This window comes from Medicago truncatula, chromosome 1, assembly GCF_003473485.1.
Source record: "Medicago truncatula cultivar Jemalong A17 chromosome 1, MtrunA17r5.0-ANR, whole genome shotgun sequence".
NCBI classification, from domain to species: domain Eukaryota; kingdom Viridiplantae; phylum Streptophyta; class Magnoliopsida; order Fabales; family Fabaceae; genus Medicago; species Medicago truncatula.
This window is the reverse complement of record NC_053042.1, coordinates 29,665,907-29,682,002: the sequence shown is the minus strand read 5'-3', so window position 1 is coordinate 29,682,002 and position 16,096 is coordinate 29,665,907. Positions and strand designations below refer to the sequence as shown.

Sequence of the window (16,096 nt, the reverse complement as noted above, 5' to 3'; positions counted from 1 at the left end):
TGTTACTTTTCCTTAAAAATTATGTGAGCAAGAAATTAATAGGTGTTATGGGTGGCTGCTTAGGGTTGAAATAAGTAAGGTCGGCACAACCTAAGACCAACATCTTTTAACCTAAATAAATAAAATCATAAATGTGAATCTTTTATTTATTGTATCATTCTTTACTCAATTAAACTTTTAATAATAATCTATACTTACTATTACCTTTTTTTATTTTTTATTTACATTAATATACTTACTATTACGGTATATAAAGATAATACATGATTTTGGAGTGACTGTTTCACTTTCAATTATACCTATAATTTTAATCAAAATCAAAATTTTATAAAATTATTGTTCGTTACTTATATGCATTAGGGCAATAAAAAGGGGGATAGACGAGTATTGAGTGTCCGTCTGAACTTGATTTTATCATATGCTCTATTCTGTGACGCAATGTGAGATATCATAATACTACAATATTGTGTGGAAGAAAGAGGTGCCTTTGAAGGTCTCAATATTGGCTTGGAGGTTATTACTAAACTGACTACTTACGAAAGATAATTTGATACATCGTGGAATCATTCTGCAAACATCAGGTCAGTGTGCGAGTGTCTGTGGTCAATTTGAAAGTGCAGATCATCTGTTTGTGAGGGTGTGCATTTTATGGTAGCATTTGGGTGCATATTCATAGGTGTATTGGTATAATGTATATTTTATAACTCTTTTTGAGTCCTCGCCTACCACTCCTTCCTTGTGTCTTGATCTTTTGAAGTATAAAGACAATATTCTAAAGGTGGTTGTGATGACAGTGATACTTGTTACCAATATCTTCCCTAAATCTACACCATTATGTCAATATCATATTTTCCAAAAACGTGAGAGTAAGATGCAAGACGGATTGCAAAGTTAAATATAAGAATTCCAAAGAGGTGAATGCAAAAGATAAAGATTCCAAAGAGGTGGATGACAAAGAAAAGGATTTCAAATAGGTGAAGTTGACGAAGTTATATAGCACCAGCATGGGAAAATATGGTTGAATCTCTTTCCAAGGAATCATTGGTTGAAACCATTGTACAATTCCAAAATGTATGTAGAAACTTCCCAAAGTTGCTCAACTATGTTTAGCATTCCATATTGAATCCCTTGCAGGAAGAAATTGTAAGGGCATGGACATACCATGTCTTGCATCTTTGTATCCCAACCATTAATATAGTTGAATCTGTTTATGGAAGGTTGAAGAAATATTTGACGGATAGTAAGAGAGATTTGGTTAGAGCTTGGGAGACGAAGAACAATATGTTACAACTGTAATTTACTAAGATACATGCATATTTTGGGAGGAATTGTACTATTTTGGTACATAGATACCAATACAATTTCTTGTACTCGAGTTCGGTGTATAAAGTTTCTAGAGATAGCTTGAACTTTATTTATCATGAAGCATATTGGTCAAAGGAATGTGGTATGAATCATAAGAAGTTTGGTTGTGTGATCAGAACATCTTATAGTTTGCATTATGCTTGTCATCATAAGAGACCTATTCGATTGGATGATGTAAAAAGTCGCTATAAGATGTGGAGTTTGAGGTTGATGATGTTGTCCATGAAGGACATACAGATGTTTGTGTTCTAACATAGTCAAATAGTATTTAGGAACATAACAAAATTAAATTATGAAACTTTTAAATAAGTTGGAGGTTGATGTTGGTTGGAGTACGGAAATTTATTTGTCTTCTATTTCATAAATGTCTCAAAAAAGTTGATTACAATATGAAACTACAGATTAAGGAGCAAATACGTAAGATCTTAGGCAAATTCTATAGTACATTCAATATATTTGAGTGTACCGGTACACTCACTCTTTAGATTAATAGTTAAATGAGTTATTTTTTGATGAAAGTATTAATTTTTTTATCATTTATAATTATAATAACTAAATCTTATTCATTAAAAGTGTCAACGAAATAAAATTAATTTTTTTTTGAATTTTTATCACCTATAATTGAGAACTTTTTTTTTTTTTTTTTTTTTTTTTTTTTTTTTTTACGATAATATGTAAAAAAAGTTACTACAATTCTTATAAATAATGAAATGATGTTTTTTCTTATGAAATGATGTTCTATAAAATATAAATGTTGACAAATAGTTATTTATTTTACAAAAAATGATCGTTGATTTATAAAATTATGAAGCAAGAGTACCGGTACACCTCAATTTATGAGTGTACCGTAGAAGTTCCCAAGATATTATTCCTAGAAGTTCCCGCTGTTTGAAAGGTACAAACAAAAGGTGACAAAAAGAGAGTGATGTCTATAGCAGGTAACAACTCAACTACTCGGTCTCCATCTTTATGAATTATGGGAGCATGTTGACTCCTAATTTCTAAACGAGAAATGATATTTCTACAATTATTTTTTAACAACTTGTAGACAACTTTATCTCTCATACTCACATTATATTCTTACTCTCTCTCTCTTCCTTTTTTTCTCTCCATTGTTTTTGACCAATAAAAAAAGAAGAAAAAAGAGGTTATCATTGAAGTTGTTAGCAAATGGTTGTTAAAATATCATCGCTCTTTCTAAATAGCCAATTATCATAGACAAAGCAGGCATTCCCTAAATAAAAAAAAAAACACATGTATTGGTAATCCATAGCTTAAGCTAGTTCCATGAACACACATTCCCCATATTCATGAGATGTCTTTGTTTATGCATTATATTCATGTATTGAAATAATCGTGGGTTTCAGAGGTAATGGTAATTATGGATTCCGCATTGTAGATGAGCATCTTGGCACAGTCACGGTTTAATTTGTCTTGCAATATTGCTTAGAAAGCTAAATTTAGTGACTATATATATGTCATTCTTTGGCTCTGAGGCACGTTTTAAATATATCAGAGATGGTCTATACACTCCAAAGTCAAAGAGTTTAATTGCACCAAAAAATAAATGGTTGACCTTTTTCGATATGATTCATGTTAAGACATAAAATGAATCATTTAGTGTTCTAAAATGTCCATAATTTTATTAACTTTTTGTGTGCACATATATTTTTTGTGACTTAATATTTCATCAACACTTATATAAATATATATGTTTCGTTTATATCTAGAACTCAAAAACTTTTGTTTTATTGGGATAATTTCCTCGGTCTCTACATGTCTCAAGCTTGCCTCGAGTCAAAGCTCATGTTAGATTTGAAGCTTTGAAAAGGACAGTGGTGATGTATTTAGCTCCCATCAACAAGTTGGATGAGTTGGAGAGACTATTTAACAATTCCTTCCATGATGATCATGAAAATAAAACTATGTCTCATATTGAAGTTCAAGTTCCACACATATATCTGAGTGATGATAACAACAAATGTATTGCGGTTCAAGATCCATAGATTCTTAAGGTTGATTCTGACGTACGCTCCATGTTTTCCTGAATGATGTTTGAAGATGGAGCCTTATATCGATGGGATCGTTCAAACTCCAAGTGTCAAAAGTGTTACTAGAGTTTTATTTGGGCTGGTCAAATTATGCCGAACTGGATGAAAAATCCTTGCTGTGTTTATTTTCTATACTCTACTCTCTTTATCTTGTTATTTTTTGGTTCGGTTGTGGTTTGTGCTTTATACTTGGTTGCTAGATTCGATCTAGATCTATCGTTGTTGCTTGTGACTATTTTAGATATTGGTTTGCATTGATATTTGTCCCACACATCTAAGTTTATTAGTGTGATTTTGAGTTCCGAATTCACAACAAAACCTAAACTTTAGCTCTAGTTAGCAACAATGTCGAATTAAATCATCGATAAAACAAGGGATGTAATTGGAAGAAGTGGTGTAGAGCGGCGACGACTAGGTAGTCAGAACAAGGGGCATAGTTCGGCGACCACTAGGTAGTCTAAAGAAGCGGTGGCAGATGACAGTCGCAGGAGGACCGAAAAAAAGATTGACGCATTTGTGTGAGAGAAGAGTTGAGGAAGGAATATGATACAACCAGGTCTAGAATAGACTCATTCTCCAACTGTGGGTGACATGTATTACTTTCCCAGATAGAGGTGCCTTCTTATTCATATTATTCGTCTTTATATATATATATACAAAAAATTTACATGAGTAGAAGACAAACGAGCAACAAGGTTGTTAAGCCTTGTTAGATGACAAAATTAATCATTGTAAATACAACATTCATGGACATATGTACCTTTAATTTTATAATTTCAAATAGCAAATTTAAATTTAGATAATTTCATCTTGATCTAATCATCACTGTTGTTCCGAATGCGAGTAATATCAACTACTTTCTAATTAGGGTCTGTTTGCTTCGAGAATTAGGAGGGGAGGGGAGGGATTTTAACGGAGGGGAGGGGAGGGGAGATATTTTAATCAAAAACGTGTTTGGTTCGCAAGGGGAGGGGAAGGGGAGGGATTTTAAAATTATTTTACCGTTTTACTCTTAAACTTAATTAAATAAAAGAAACTACTTGATTTTATGATTTCAGAGACTGACGAATGACAAGCACACATCTAAGCTGCTTATTTTATCTCACATATTTTGCACAATAAGACATGAATCGGTGAATTAACATTGAAAAAAAAAAGGAACAACAAACAATAATAAGTTGAATTAAAATAAGATAATAATAATAATAATAATAATAATAATAATAATAATAATAATAATAAGGTCGTTGACATCAACAAAGTAGTAGTAGGAGTGGTTTTTAGATGTAACAAATAGGAGTGATAGATAATATAATAATAAAAATTGTTACAAAAAATATATAACAAAATAATAATAATAATTGTTACAAGAATAAGATAACCTAATAATAATAAGATTGTTACAAACATAATATAATCTAATAATAATAATAAAAGTTGTTACAAGGTAAATATTGAGATTTGAAATTAATTTAAGGATAATTATGGCAATGCAATAAAATTTTAAAGAGATTTGCTCTCCTCCCCTCCCCTTCCTTTCCCTTCTAAAAATTGAACCAAACACTTCAAATTAAAAATTTCCCCTCCAAAACTCTCGAACCAAACGGACTTAAGTGAGATTTTTATTTGGGCAAAGTGATTAGTTAGTAATTATTATAGAAAGGTAGTTGAAAATCAAGCAAATCACCTTTAGCCTCCAAACTCCTCCACCTTATGACTCATTGGATTTTTGGCATTTTCTTCCTTCTAATAAATTTTTTATGGTACAAGACGCAATATGTATGTTTATGGGGATCTTAGATGCCGTGAAAAACTAGTTAAGTTGATAACAACATCAAAGTTTATTTTCAATGTATAACATTAATGCATTACTTTGATACACTGTATTGCTTTGCTTACGCCCAATGATATATATATATATATATATATATATATATATATATATATATATATATATATATATATATATATATATATATATATATATATATATATATATATATCTGTGTGTCTCATTCTTTTTGGTTTTGGACTTTTCACATTTTTCTATTTTTGGTTAAACATTTCACCCCCAGTAAATGAAATTTTATAAGGTTACTCCTCTTTTCATTCCTTTTTAATTTCTTGCGTGTTGTTTATTTAAAATATAGTCAAACAAAATAATACCATATGAAACAAATCTTGCAAAAAAAATATAGTGGAGAGTGGGCCACGACTGTTTTGTAGACGTGCTTGTATTGAATTTCTACTTGAGTTTTTTCAACTACACTTGACTTGATGCCCATGTGTTGTGTTGGAATGCTGATGCCAAATTAAGAAAGGCAGATTCCATATTAATCATTACCATCACTGTCATAGTCAACATATGTAGTAAGAATCATTCTTTCCTTTTCATGCTAACATGTGTTACGCATCATAATTAAAGTTCTCATCTCAATCATGTATACATTAGTGGTTGGGTTGAGTTAAAACATCTCGTAGAATTTGGGGAAGTTTTTCTTATTCATTGCGAAGAAAAAAAAATTAGAAAAAGAAACTTGGTTCAACTATAATAAGAGTACATATACCTGATGAAATTTTAATATAAATATGAAAACTAGCATGATACAAAGTTACCATTGCTAATCTATGAAAGACTTCGTTGACTTGTCTCCAAATAAACGTAACATCAAAGGTTGCTAAATCAGAAGTTAACATATGTCTACAATCATTGATCACTGTGTTGTAGTTTGAGACACCATTGATACTACCATAGACACCCAACTTAAAGTCACGAACCCCCGCAAGTGCAGATAACAGACATAGGGCCTCCCCTAAGTCCACATCAAGGAGAGGCGCCAACCACTCTGTTTTGGCCAGCACAAAACGACCTTCATCGTCTTGAATACATATATCAAGATCAACTTTGTTCAGAGCATGAGAAAATGTGGCATTTACCTTACACTTGTATCTTCAAGGACTCGGTTTACGTCATTGCATCTTACCATTAGTGTTTGATTGCTTTATAGTTTGACTCCTCATAACTTGGACATTCAACCAACTAGTAAGGAGAGAACTTGCTCGTTCACAAATTGTTTGAGCTGATTCGTTGATATTGCTCCATACTTTATTGTTCCTATGTTTGCAAATGCTCTAGAGAGTCACACCAAAGAATCATTTACAACAGGTTTCGAGATATCATAACATCTAAGAATCTGATTTTATTCTTTCCATCAAGAACCATTAGCATTGCTCTACTCTAAGAACTGAAGTTGTCACTTCATTGGTGAGGGAATAAGAGACCAAAATTACATCAGGATGGTCGAAGGAATATAGCAAATAGGAATTATCGTGATTAGCAATTGCAGGAATCACAAGATGGAGCGAGAAAATACGAGTTATATATAACTGTCACTTTGAATAGAAACCTTGCGCAACAAGTTATTGAGATAAGGAAATCTTTGAAGCATACATTTCAAAATTCTCCATTGGCTATCATGAATGAAATGTATAACCTTGGCAGTTAAATGAGGCTTCCTATTAGGATCAACATGCAAGATATAAACCAGTATAAATAATATAAATTTTTTATCTTATGCGCAACCAAATTAAGGAGTCAATGTGATATTTGATGATGCCTCTATTTCTCAAAGTTCCAGCTCTAAGTAGAGTAACCCATTGTTGCTCAGAATTGAAGAAATCCCAAGCAACTTGAGAGTAGCAGCTTCATTAACATCTTTTTTAGGGTTTTAGCAGTAGGAGCACAAACTTAGTATAAATCACACTCTTGACCAATTGAAAATAGGAGTGTGAAGATAAATAAAGGTAAGTAGAACCAATAGATAAACCAAGCAAACATGATATGAATTACTGCTTTCTGAAATGAATATAATTAGCATAAATTTTAGATTTTCCAAGATTAATGATCTAACAAGAGGCCTTCGGGATGAAAATATGTTAAACCGGCCTACCTTATGTCACAATGAGGCTAGACCGATTTATTTTGTTTTTTAAATTGACAAGGTTGAAGTTTTTTTAAAAGTTTATTTAGCTAAAATGGTTAGACCGTGTGTCATAAAAAAAATCATTTTAGGCCTATTAGATTTGCCTAAGCAAATTTGAATACAATTTAAATTATAAAATTGTCACATTGTCTTTCTTTTTTATAAATAATTGTGACAATGTCTAGCGCCATCACCATTATTCAATCAAATTAAATTATAATTTTATGCACTAGAAATAAAATTTGAAAACATAGATAGTCTTGCAGATCCCCTCAAAAAAAAGAAAAACAAGAAAAAGAAGATAGCTTTGTAGAGATCTTTTACGTCCATAACATGTGTAAGTGTGGATGTGTTGCCCCTTCTTGGGTGCTATCTATCATATCAAGAGTCAGGTCCACACCCACCCACCAAATGCAGCACTCCATGACTATAAAATTAGAAATCAAACCATATCTTGATCTTATATGCCATATGATTTGAGCCATTGTTTTGTGACAATGAAAAATCATCAGGCAGAATGTCAACAGTAGAAAACAGATTCCCAATTTATTTTTATTTCTTTAATGACCAAAATTTTCCATCTATTTCTACTCCACTTGGCTGACGCCATATGCTACCTCTCCTCTCCATTCCACAGGGCCATACTTTACTTGATCTCCTTTTTCTTTTCCCACCGTTAACTCCTTTGATGTAAATAAATGCTAAAGTGACACATAAAATTGACAAAAATAAGGTATTTTTTCAAGTGTCTAAGTTGTATAAAACAAAAAGGAAATATATGATGTCACACTCGTTGTGTTTAAATGACATTTTAAAAAGAAAATTATGGAGCATGATTCATCGAACATTTATTCAGTGAGATCAGCTTATAAATTTCTTCATATGAGAGCTAGTGTGGTTGATGAGAGGTAGAAGATACTCTGCACCTTATTGCAAAGGTGTGGGAGTTTTGGTCGCCTATCAAGGTAAATGTTTTCTCTTGGCAATTGCTTCAGGATAGGATTCCGACTCGTCAAATTTTTTTTTCAATGAGAATTATAGTTGATCATGGTGGTATTTCTTGTGTTTTTATTTTTATTTTTTTATAATGAGATTGTATAGTCGGTTTTATCACATTTTTGTTGGATGTCCTTTTTTAGGTCAGGTGTGGTATCATGTGTTTAGGTGGTTGGAATGGGAATTGGTTTTACCTTCGGATCAAGCGAGTCTTCTTAGATTTATGTTCGATTTTGGTGAAGGAAAAAAAAAAGGAGAGGTTAGGTTGCTTATTAATCTGGCAATATGGTGTGTGGTCCTTGTGGAGATCTTGAAACACTCACATCTTTTTGAGGAAGGAGACATATGTGCTCCAGTTTGTGGATATAGTTAAATTCACATCTTGGAAGAGGTTTTTAGGAAAACATTATGGTCACACCTGTACCTTCTATGAGTGGATCATGAACTCATTATGTGTTGGCACCGTTAGTGTCTTGTGGCAGATTTGTCTAGGGGTTGGTTGACCGAGGGGCTCTGCTCATAGTTTGTATATATAAATTAATAACAAATTATATTTTTTTTATACAATTTATATTTCCAAAATAAGATTTCCTTTTAAGAGTTTCTTAAATAATGTTTTTAGAGCACCGTTTGCTAGACCATTAAATAAGATACTCTATCTGTTTTAAAATACATGTTATAGTCAACCATTTTACACATGTTAATGCACAACTTTGACTGTTAATATTTTGAATTATAAACTAAAGTATAAAATTATAAAAATTTAACATGCTAACATTTATATTTATATATTAGTTAAAAAAAAATATGGTCAACGCAAGTGATATGATTAATGCACATTGCAAAAATGTGAAATTTATTTTGAAACGGAATAAGTACATACTACAACAAATAATTGTTTTCCGTCTGGCATGAAAATGGGAGGTTTTACTTGATTTTATCTACTCTCTTATGGTCAAATTATCATACTGATTTTTTTAAATAGACAAAATGACAAATAATTATTAAAACACACACGTAAATAGAGTGACCATGATTCAAACTCTTTTTTTTTACAAGATCAAGATTCAAACTCTAATCACAACTTGATAATTTCTGCATTTTTGTAAGTTGAGTTAAGTTATGTAGATCTTCCATAATTTGTTTTAATTAGGTCAATTCATGAATGTCACATCCACATATTGATATCCTCGGTGTTTTCTCATCTTATCTAGTTGACATCCCTTGTTTCAGTCACACACATACTCTTTCTACTACTGGCTGTTACCTGCCACGTTGTTTTTTCGAAAAAAGATCATGAAGAATACAAATAAATAAAATATTCTCAAACATTAGTTAGATTCACACATTTAAATGTGAATTAATGAAAAAGTTAGAGTTTAAACCTTTGATTTCTATAAATAATATCTAGTTAGCGACTGAAATGCACTTATTAGAGTTCTCAAACATTGTCTGAATAATCATTGTTGTCTTGTGACATTAGTAAAAGAAAAACACTCATGTGACATGAAATTTTGTGACGCTAGCTCTTTTCAGATGATCAGGAGGTTTGGTTGGAGATCATCACTAGAACACGTTTGCTACTTGTACAATTCATGTTACAAAGTGGAAGAGGTTTTTTGAATTTTGGGATACACCTATAGTGGAAGAGTATTTTATTTTTCTGAATTTTGGAATATATTTATACACTTACACTTGAGAGTGTGATAAGAAGTGGCCGTAATCCCCTACTTATAATATGTTTTCCAAAGGAGAAAGAGGCAAACTAGTACTTGACTATATTTACCATTTTTTTTGCCGATGTTCGAGCTCTGAACCTTGCATATACTCCCTCCGGTCCTATTTATAAGAGAATTTTGGGTCAACAAAAGTTGATGTATCTAGTTAAAAATTCAATCCAAATACATTCACTTTTATTGATCTAAATTTCTCTTATAAATAGGATCAGAGGGAGTATTATGCATTGTCCATATCAACTGAACAAACGTGTTGTATGAGTTTGTTTGGAGAAAGTTTTAAAATCGATTAATCTTACCATATGTTGGAAAATGTAACCTTTTTATACTCTCCAATATATCTCATAAGCCTAAAAAAAACAAATAACTGAATTTGCAAAATATTTTTTAATTTATTTTGTATTGAGTATTAATGATTATCATAAATTCAAAGTACAATATGAGAAATTTGGTAAAGCATGCACTATATTTATAAGGTAAACTTTTCTTTCAAGTAATTTATTTTGCATTTATCAACACCATTTTTATCTTTATGTTTTTTAGATATGCAAAGATTATATTAATAGAGAGTACAACGGATACTCTAACTCATTACAAAAAAATTACAATTAAGAGGGATTTAAACAAGGAAAATGCTAACAAGTGCCTTAATGCTCTCAGACACTTGTTAGCAATACTCTTTAAACAAATGATAGGATTGTTCGGTCAATCTCACAAAAGTAATCTAGAATGTCTATTTACACTATTTATGAATCACCCCCAAGAGACGACTTTAATATAAACCTATCCATTAATTCACTCATTTTATTTTTGTATACAACCTTGACATATTACTTTCTTACAATTATTAATTGAGGACATTTGTTAAGAAAAAATAAAACAAATGATACCATCAAAATGTTATATAAGTAAAGAGAGTATGTGAAAATTAACTTGATGTATTTGGTCTGAATTTTGGACTTTTCAAATCCCCTTTTTACTTACATTTCATTCTAGAGCAATTATGTTTTATGTAGAAAAAGTTATTTTTTAAAGTTTTAAAATGTTTAATATTTTGACAAGTGTCTATGAGTATATTTCTCATTTGACATACTAAAATGTGGCCGACCCATTTGACCAACACTATTTCAATCTGTGCCATCAATATTTGTGTGCATTAGGGAGGCTTATAAACCGATATAGCATAGCATTATGCATATGCTGGAGATGATTTTAAATTAGAACATCATGCTAAAATAGACAAGAACATCTAGAAAATTATTGTATATAGCTTGTATTGTTGGTGTTGAAGTTTAAAACATTTTTTTAGTTGTTTTAGCATGTTACATATCTTCATTGGATATGTAATTTTCCTTGTACCTTTCTTTATTATGACTTGTTTTTTTGCTTTAAAAAACACTTGCACATGCATAGGTAAAAATAACCTAGGATGGAAACCATTACTTTCTAACTTCAACCACTTTTAAATACTCACTATATTTTTCAAGTGGAATCAAGTTAATGTGATCAAGTTGAAAGGACTAGGTCCTAATTATAATCTAGAGTACCTTGTTACATGTCTCAAATAAGGATATGAACTTGTTCAAATAGATCCATGAAGATGCAAACTGCATTGGGAAAATGTCCCTTCTTGCATTCTCACATAATTTAATTAGTGAATTCTTATACTAACTCGTGTAGAAAGAGAACATGAAGGTCCCATACAAATAAACAAACTAAATATTCATGCATTCCAAAACATAAGACAAGATATAAAGATCCTCAATAATCGACCAACAATTCCTTTTCATGTTAATCAAAAGATTAATGCATAAACTAATTAACAAAAGTCGATACATAGTTAATTAATATCTTACACCTAAGACAAAAATAACTTAGAACCCAACCTCGAAGATGGTACATATATCTAGTAGTAATATGGTTGGTGACGTACCACGTGAGGGTGAGAATTGGAATTAGAAGGTTGATGATATTGGTAGGTATCTATAGTACCTTGTGTTAATGGCATATTATTGTTACTATCATAAGAACATTGAGGTGTTGAAGAATCATGTTCAGGTTGGCATTCCATGTTGACCCCAAATAACCTAAGTACCCTTGAACTAGAAGTTGAACTTGAACTATTTCCCACCGGTTTCGTCCTTTGGTTCTGACTTTGGGACCCTCTACCTGTAACATTATAACACGTGCATGGATTAAATTTTTAACCTATGATAATAATATTATTATTACTATTTGTATACAAACAAAATAAGGGGCCGTAAGATAAGAAAAATGTGACTATTCAAAATTCGTTTCTGATTAGGATGATGTGAAGGATACAAATCAAACACCACCGCCTAGTTTTCTGAACCTATAAACTTTTATTATTGAAATAAAGAAAAATATTTTTCATTTTTCATACATTAATGTTTTGAAAGAAAAAAATTGCACGTTCAATGAACGAAAATGAGAGCGTATACGTCACGCGGTGTTTGAAGTAAACAGATGAATACAAAGGATTTGGCTTCTCACAAATCCCAACATAAAATCACATTTCTCCCAATTAATTGGAAGGTAGACTTCACGCACTTCCATGAGAATATAATTGTTTCATCTTCTTGGTTTTTTTTTTTTGGTCAAAACCTTTTTCTCTTTTTTTGGAAAAAAAAAGTAGTGCAAAAAAATGCTGTTTACTTGTTATAAATTTTTCATAGAAAAAAAAGGAAGATCAAGCATATTTGAAAGCAAAATTTAAGCAAGAAAGATAAAAAAAAAGCTTTGAACCACTCCATTGTTTTTATCCACACTCATAAAATAACATGGTGGAAGAAAAAGGGAAAAATATGATTTTAGGGTAAAAATATAGTTTTAATTGTACTATATAATCAACATAGTTTTTAGTGTAAAGCGAATATCTCTGAGATGCTACCGTAAAGACTAATTGTCGAATTGGACGGATTATAATAGCATAGTTTTTCGGTAAAAATATAGTTTTAATTGTACTATATAATCAACATAGTTTTTAGTGTAAAGCGAATATCTCTGAGATGCTACCGTAAAGACTAATTGTCAAATTGGACGGATTATAATAGCCGACAAAATTCTTGTTCAAGAATTTTGTATAGCTACATTTTTTGAGTTAGATTCAAACCAAAGACCCAGTCAAATTGTAAGATTAAAGATATCAATCAAGTAGTTGAGTTAGGGTAATGAACATTATACTTATATGGAATAGTACTTAGTTTTTTTTTTTTTTTTTTAGGGATGGTTATTACTTGTAGCTGTTTACTTGCTTGATTATAATGTGAATGCAAAAAATAAGATGAGATAGCATTGAAGAGATATTAAGACCTGCATGAAGACATTGATCATGTTGGTATGGCAAGACTTGATGATGATGCGTAGGATAAGGAACATGCGCAGAATAGAACCCTCTGGACCACCCTACACCATTAACAACCTCATTCTTACCATTCCCATCACTACCCTTACCATGATGTCCCACTCCTCTGCTAACATAAGCCGACTGATCATCCCCACTCCTCCTCCTCCAGTTGATAAAAAGTCTCTGACTATCAACACGATGTCGTTCAAACAGAACGACATCGCCAGCATCGAGTCGTTTATCTTTGACATAACGACTCCAACCTTTTGTTAGAACATAGCTTTGACTACTGTTCCAATAAGAGTAACGGAAACGCCAACACTTCCCTGACTCATCTTCAAAACTTAGTAAAAGTCCTTTGCACTCGGCGGAGTCTGCTCCGCCGAGTGGAAAGTATTTTTCAGCGTATTGTTTTGGGATAACAAGACGGTTGAGTTTTCCTACGTCAGAAGGAGTTAAGGGTTTCTCAAACATTGATTCTTTTTCGTCTTCGGGTTCTACGACGGTGGTGGTGGTGTCTAATTCTTCATCTTCTATGTTTTTGAGGTTGTAATGGGGTGTGTTTTCATGGATTTGAGAATTGAACCATGGAGGTTGGTGGTGATGGAGAGACCAAGATGTTGGTTCGACTAATAACATCGGTTGTTGTTGTTGATGTTGTTGAGTCCACCAGAGTGATGTTTCTGAAAGATCCATGTAACAAAGAAAGAAAGAAAGAAAAAAAGTGAAAATTGATGAGGAATATTAAAGGATAGAGAGAAAGAAAGAGAAAGAGGATATAGAATGGTTTGATGTAGAAGAGACGTGATGATTATGGTTTGATGTGGGATGGGAACTATATACTATCTGATGGAGCTTTGCCAAGATATGTGACAAAGAAAGAGAAAGCTAGAGATGGAAAAATTAATACACGTCAACTGAAAAAACAAATGTAATTAAAACAAAAACTAGGTGCAGAATTTTAGGTTATCTTTCAAGAAATGTAGATAATTTAAAGATAGTAATGTTAACCGGTCTCTATGTGATGAGAATAGGTTAGACCGTTTGTCATCTTGTTCGTTTAGTAAATATGTTAGGTTCAAACTTTTTAAAATGTTCATTAATTAAAATAAGTTAGATTAAGATTTATAGAAAAACTTATTAGGTCTAATAGGCCGGTCCATATATGTTTTTTTTTTTTGACAAATGTCGATCCATATATGTGTAATTACATATATTCCATTATATTGATAAATTTTAGGTTCATTCAAATTTTCAATACTGCAATTTATTTATGAGTCTTGCTAACCACTTTTTTTTTATCTTCGGAATACGGGTTATTTAGGGTCAATTTTGACCTAAAATCACCCTCTCCGAATTGTTTTCCTTCTTTTTTTGTCAAATAAGTTATTTTCCTGTATTTTTAGTATTCTTTCGTTTGTTTTTGTGATGTTGTCGTCTTTGCATGACTCTGTTTGTTTTGATTTTTTCGTCTTTGTGCGTTGTGTTTGTTGATTTTCCGTTTTAATGTGGTGTTTATTTTATTCAGGTTGATAGATTAGCTTTGGGAAAGCGCATATTCAATCAATGACTTCGGCGTCGTCAACATTGCAGATCTGAAGACATGAGTATTTCAAAGACTTTAACATAGTCATTTTTAAAAGACATATATACTCTGCCTTTTTATGCTATTATAAAATCTTTGTTGTGATTTTGTTCCCAGATTCATCCGTTTTATTTTTAGCGACTTTGAATTTGTATTGTATCAATATACTCTATCAATTTGAATGAATAAATATCGTTCATTTTTTTCAAAAAAAAAAAAAAAAAAAAACTAAGTGACATGGAGAGAAGCATTTGTAAATGTAATTAGTTACAAGACATCAAGTTAGATTTACAATCACACATACTATCAGAATGTAATGTTATTCTATCAGCTCACTAAGCGAGACATCGAAAGTTAAAGGATCAAATATATCTCCTAATTTTATCTGCGATACCAAGATGTATTGAGGACGATAGATGAAGGCATAGTTGAACTATTAGAAGTATATAATCGATCAAATAAAGACATTAGATGATTAACTAACGAAGTTTAATCTCAACACAACTTTATCAACTATTAGTTTCACCAACTTTAATTATGTTAATTTGAAGAATAACATACTTTTTAAAATGTTAACTTGAAATAGTTAAAAGAAGTTGAATGATTCACATTACCAAGTCTCTGTCTCTTCAGAAAAAAACTTTATCAAATCTTTGAAGATCGATAATTGTAAATACTTTAACACTACAAGTATGCAAAAAACACTTATTAGTTACTCCAGGAGCCAAACCATTTGGACATATTCCGATCCATTGTTCATTCATTTTCCATTTGCATTGTATACCTTTTATTTTTTATTTTTAGTTTTCATTTTATTTTCCTTCCTCCATCAACCAAACCAAAAAAAAATAAAAAAAATAGCAAACTATGTTGTTTCGGTTTATTATTCCCAACATTTATAAATGAAATTTATTTTTCTTAAGGATTAAATTTAATCTTAGGAACTAAAATAGATCTTCACTCTTTAAATTTATTAATATGTATTTTTTTTATAAATAATATTTTTTACACCT

At 31.2% G+C, this 16,096-nt stretch overlaps 1 protein-coding gene across 1 annotated transcript; it reads right to left on the bottom strand.

Moving 5' to 3' along the window:
• Positions 1–11,883: 11,883 nt before the first annotated feature.
• On the bottom strand, positions 11,884–14,351 carry LOC25483770 (B3 domain-containing protein At5g06250). Its single transcript, XM_024778350.2, has 2 exons — positions 13,465–14,351; positions 11,884–12,300 (listed from the first exon to the last, which is right to left on the bottom strand). Exons 1-2 carry the CDS (start codon positions 14,192–14,194, stop codon positions 12,038–12,040), a joined length of 993 nt encoding a protein of 330 aa, XP_024634118.1. The 5' UTR covers positions 14,195–14,351; the 3' UTR covers positions 11,884–12,037.
• Between the last annotated feature and the right edge of the window lie 1,745 nt (positions 14,352–16,096).

Excerpts from the sequence above, each read along its gene's own strand:
- LOC25483770 (XM_024778350.2), bottom strand. The coding sequence starts at position 14,194 with ATGGATCTTTCAGAAACATCACTCTGGTGGACTCAACAACATCAACAA. Across the intron at positions 12,301-13,464 it reads TGATCAATGTCTTCATGCAG|GTAGAGGGTCCCAAAGTCAG; the intron begins GTCTTAATATCT and ends ATAATGTTACAG.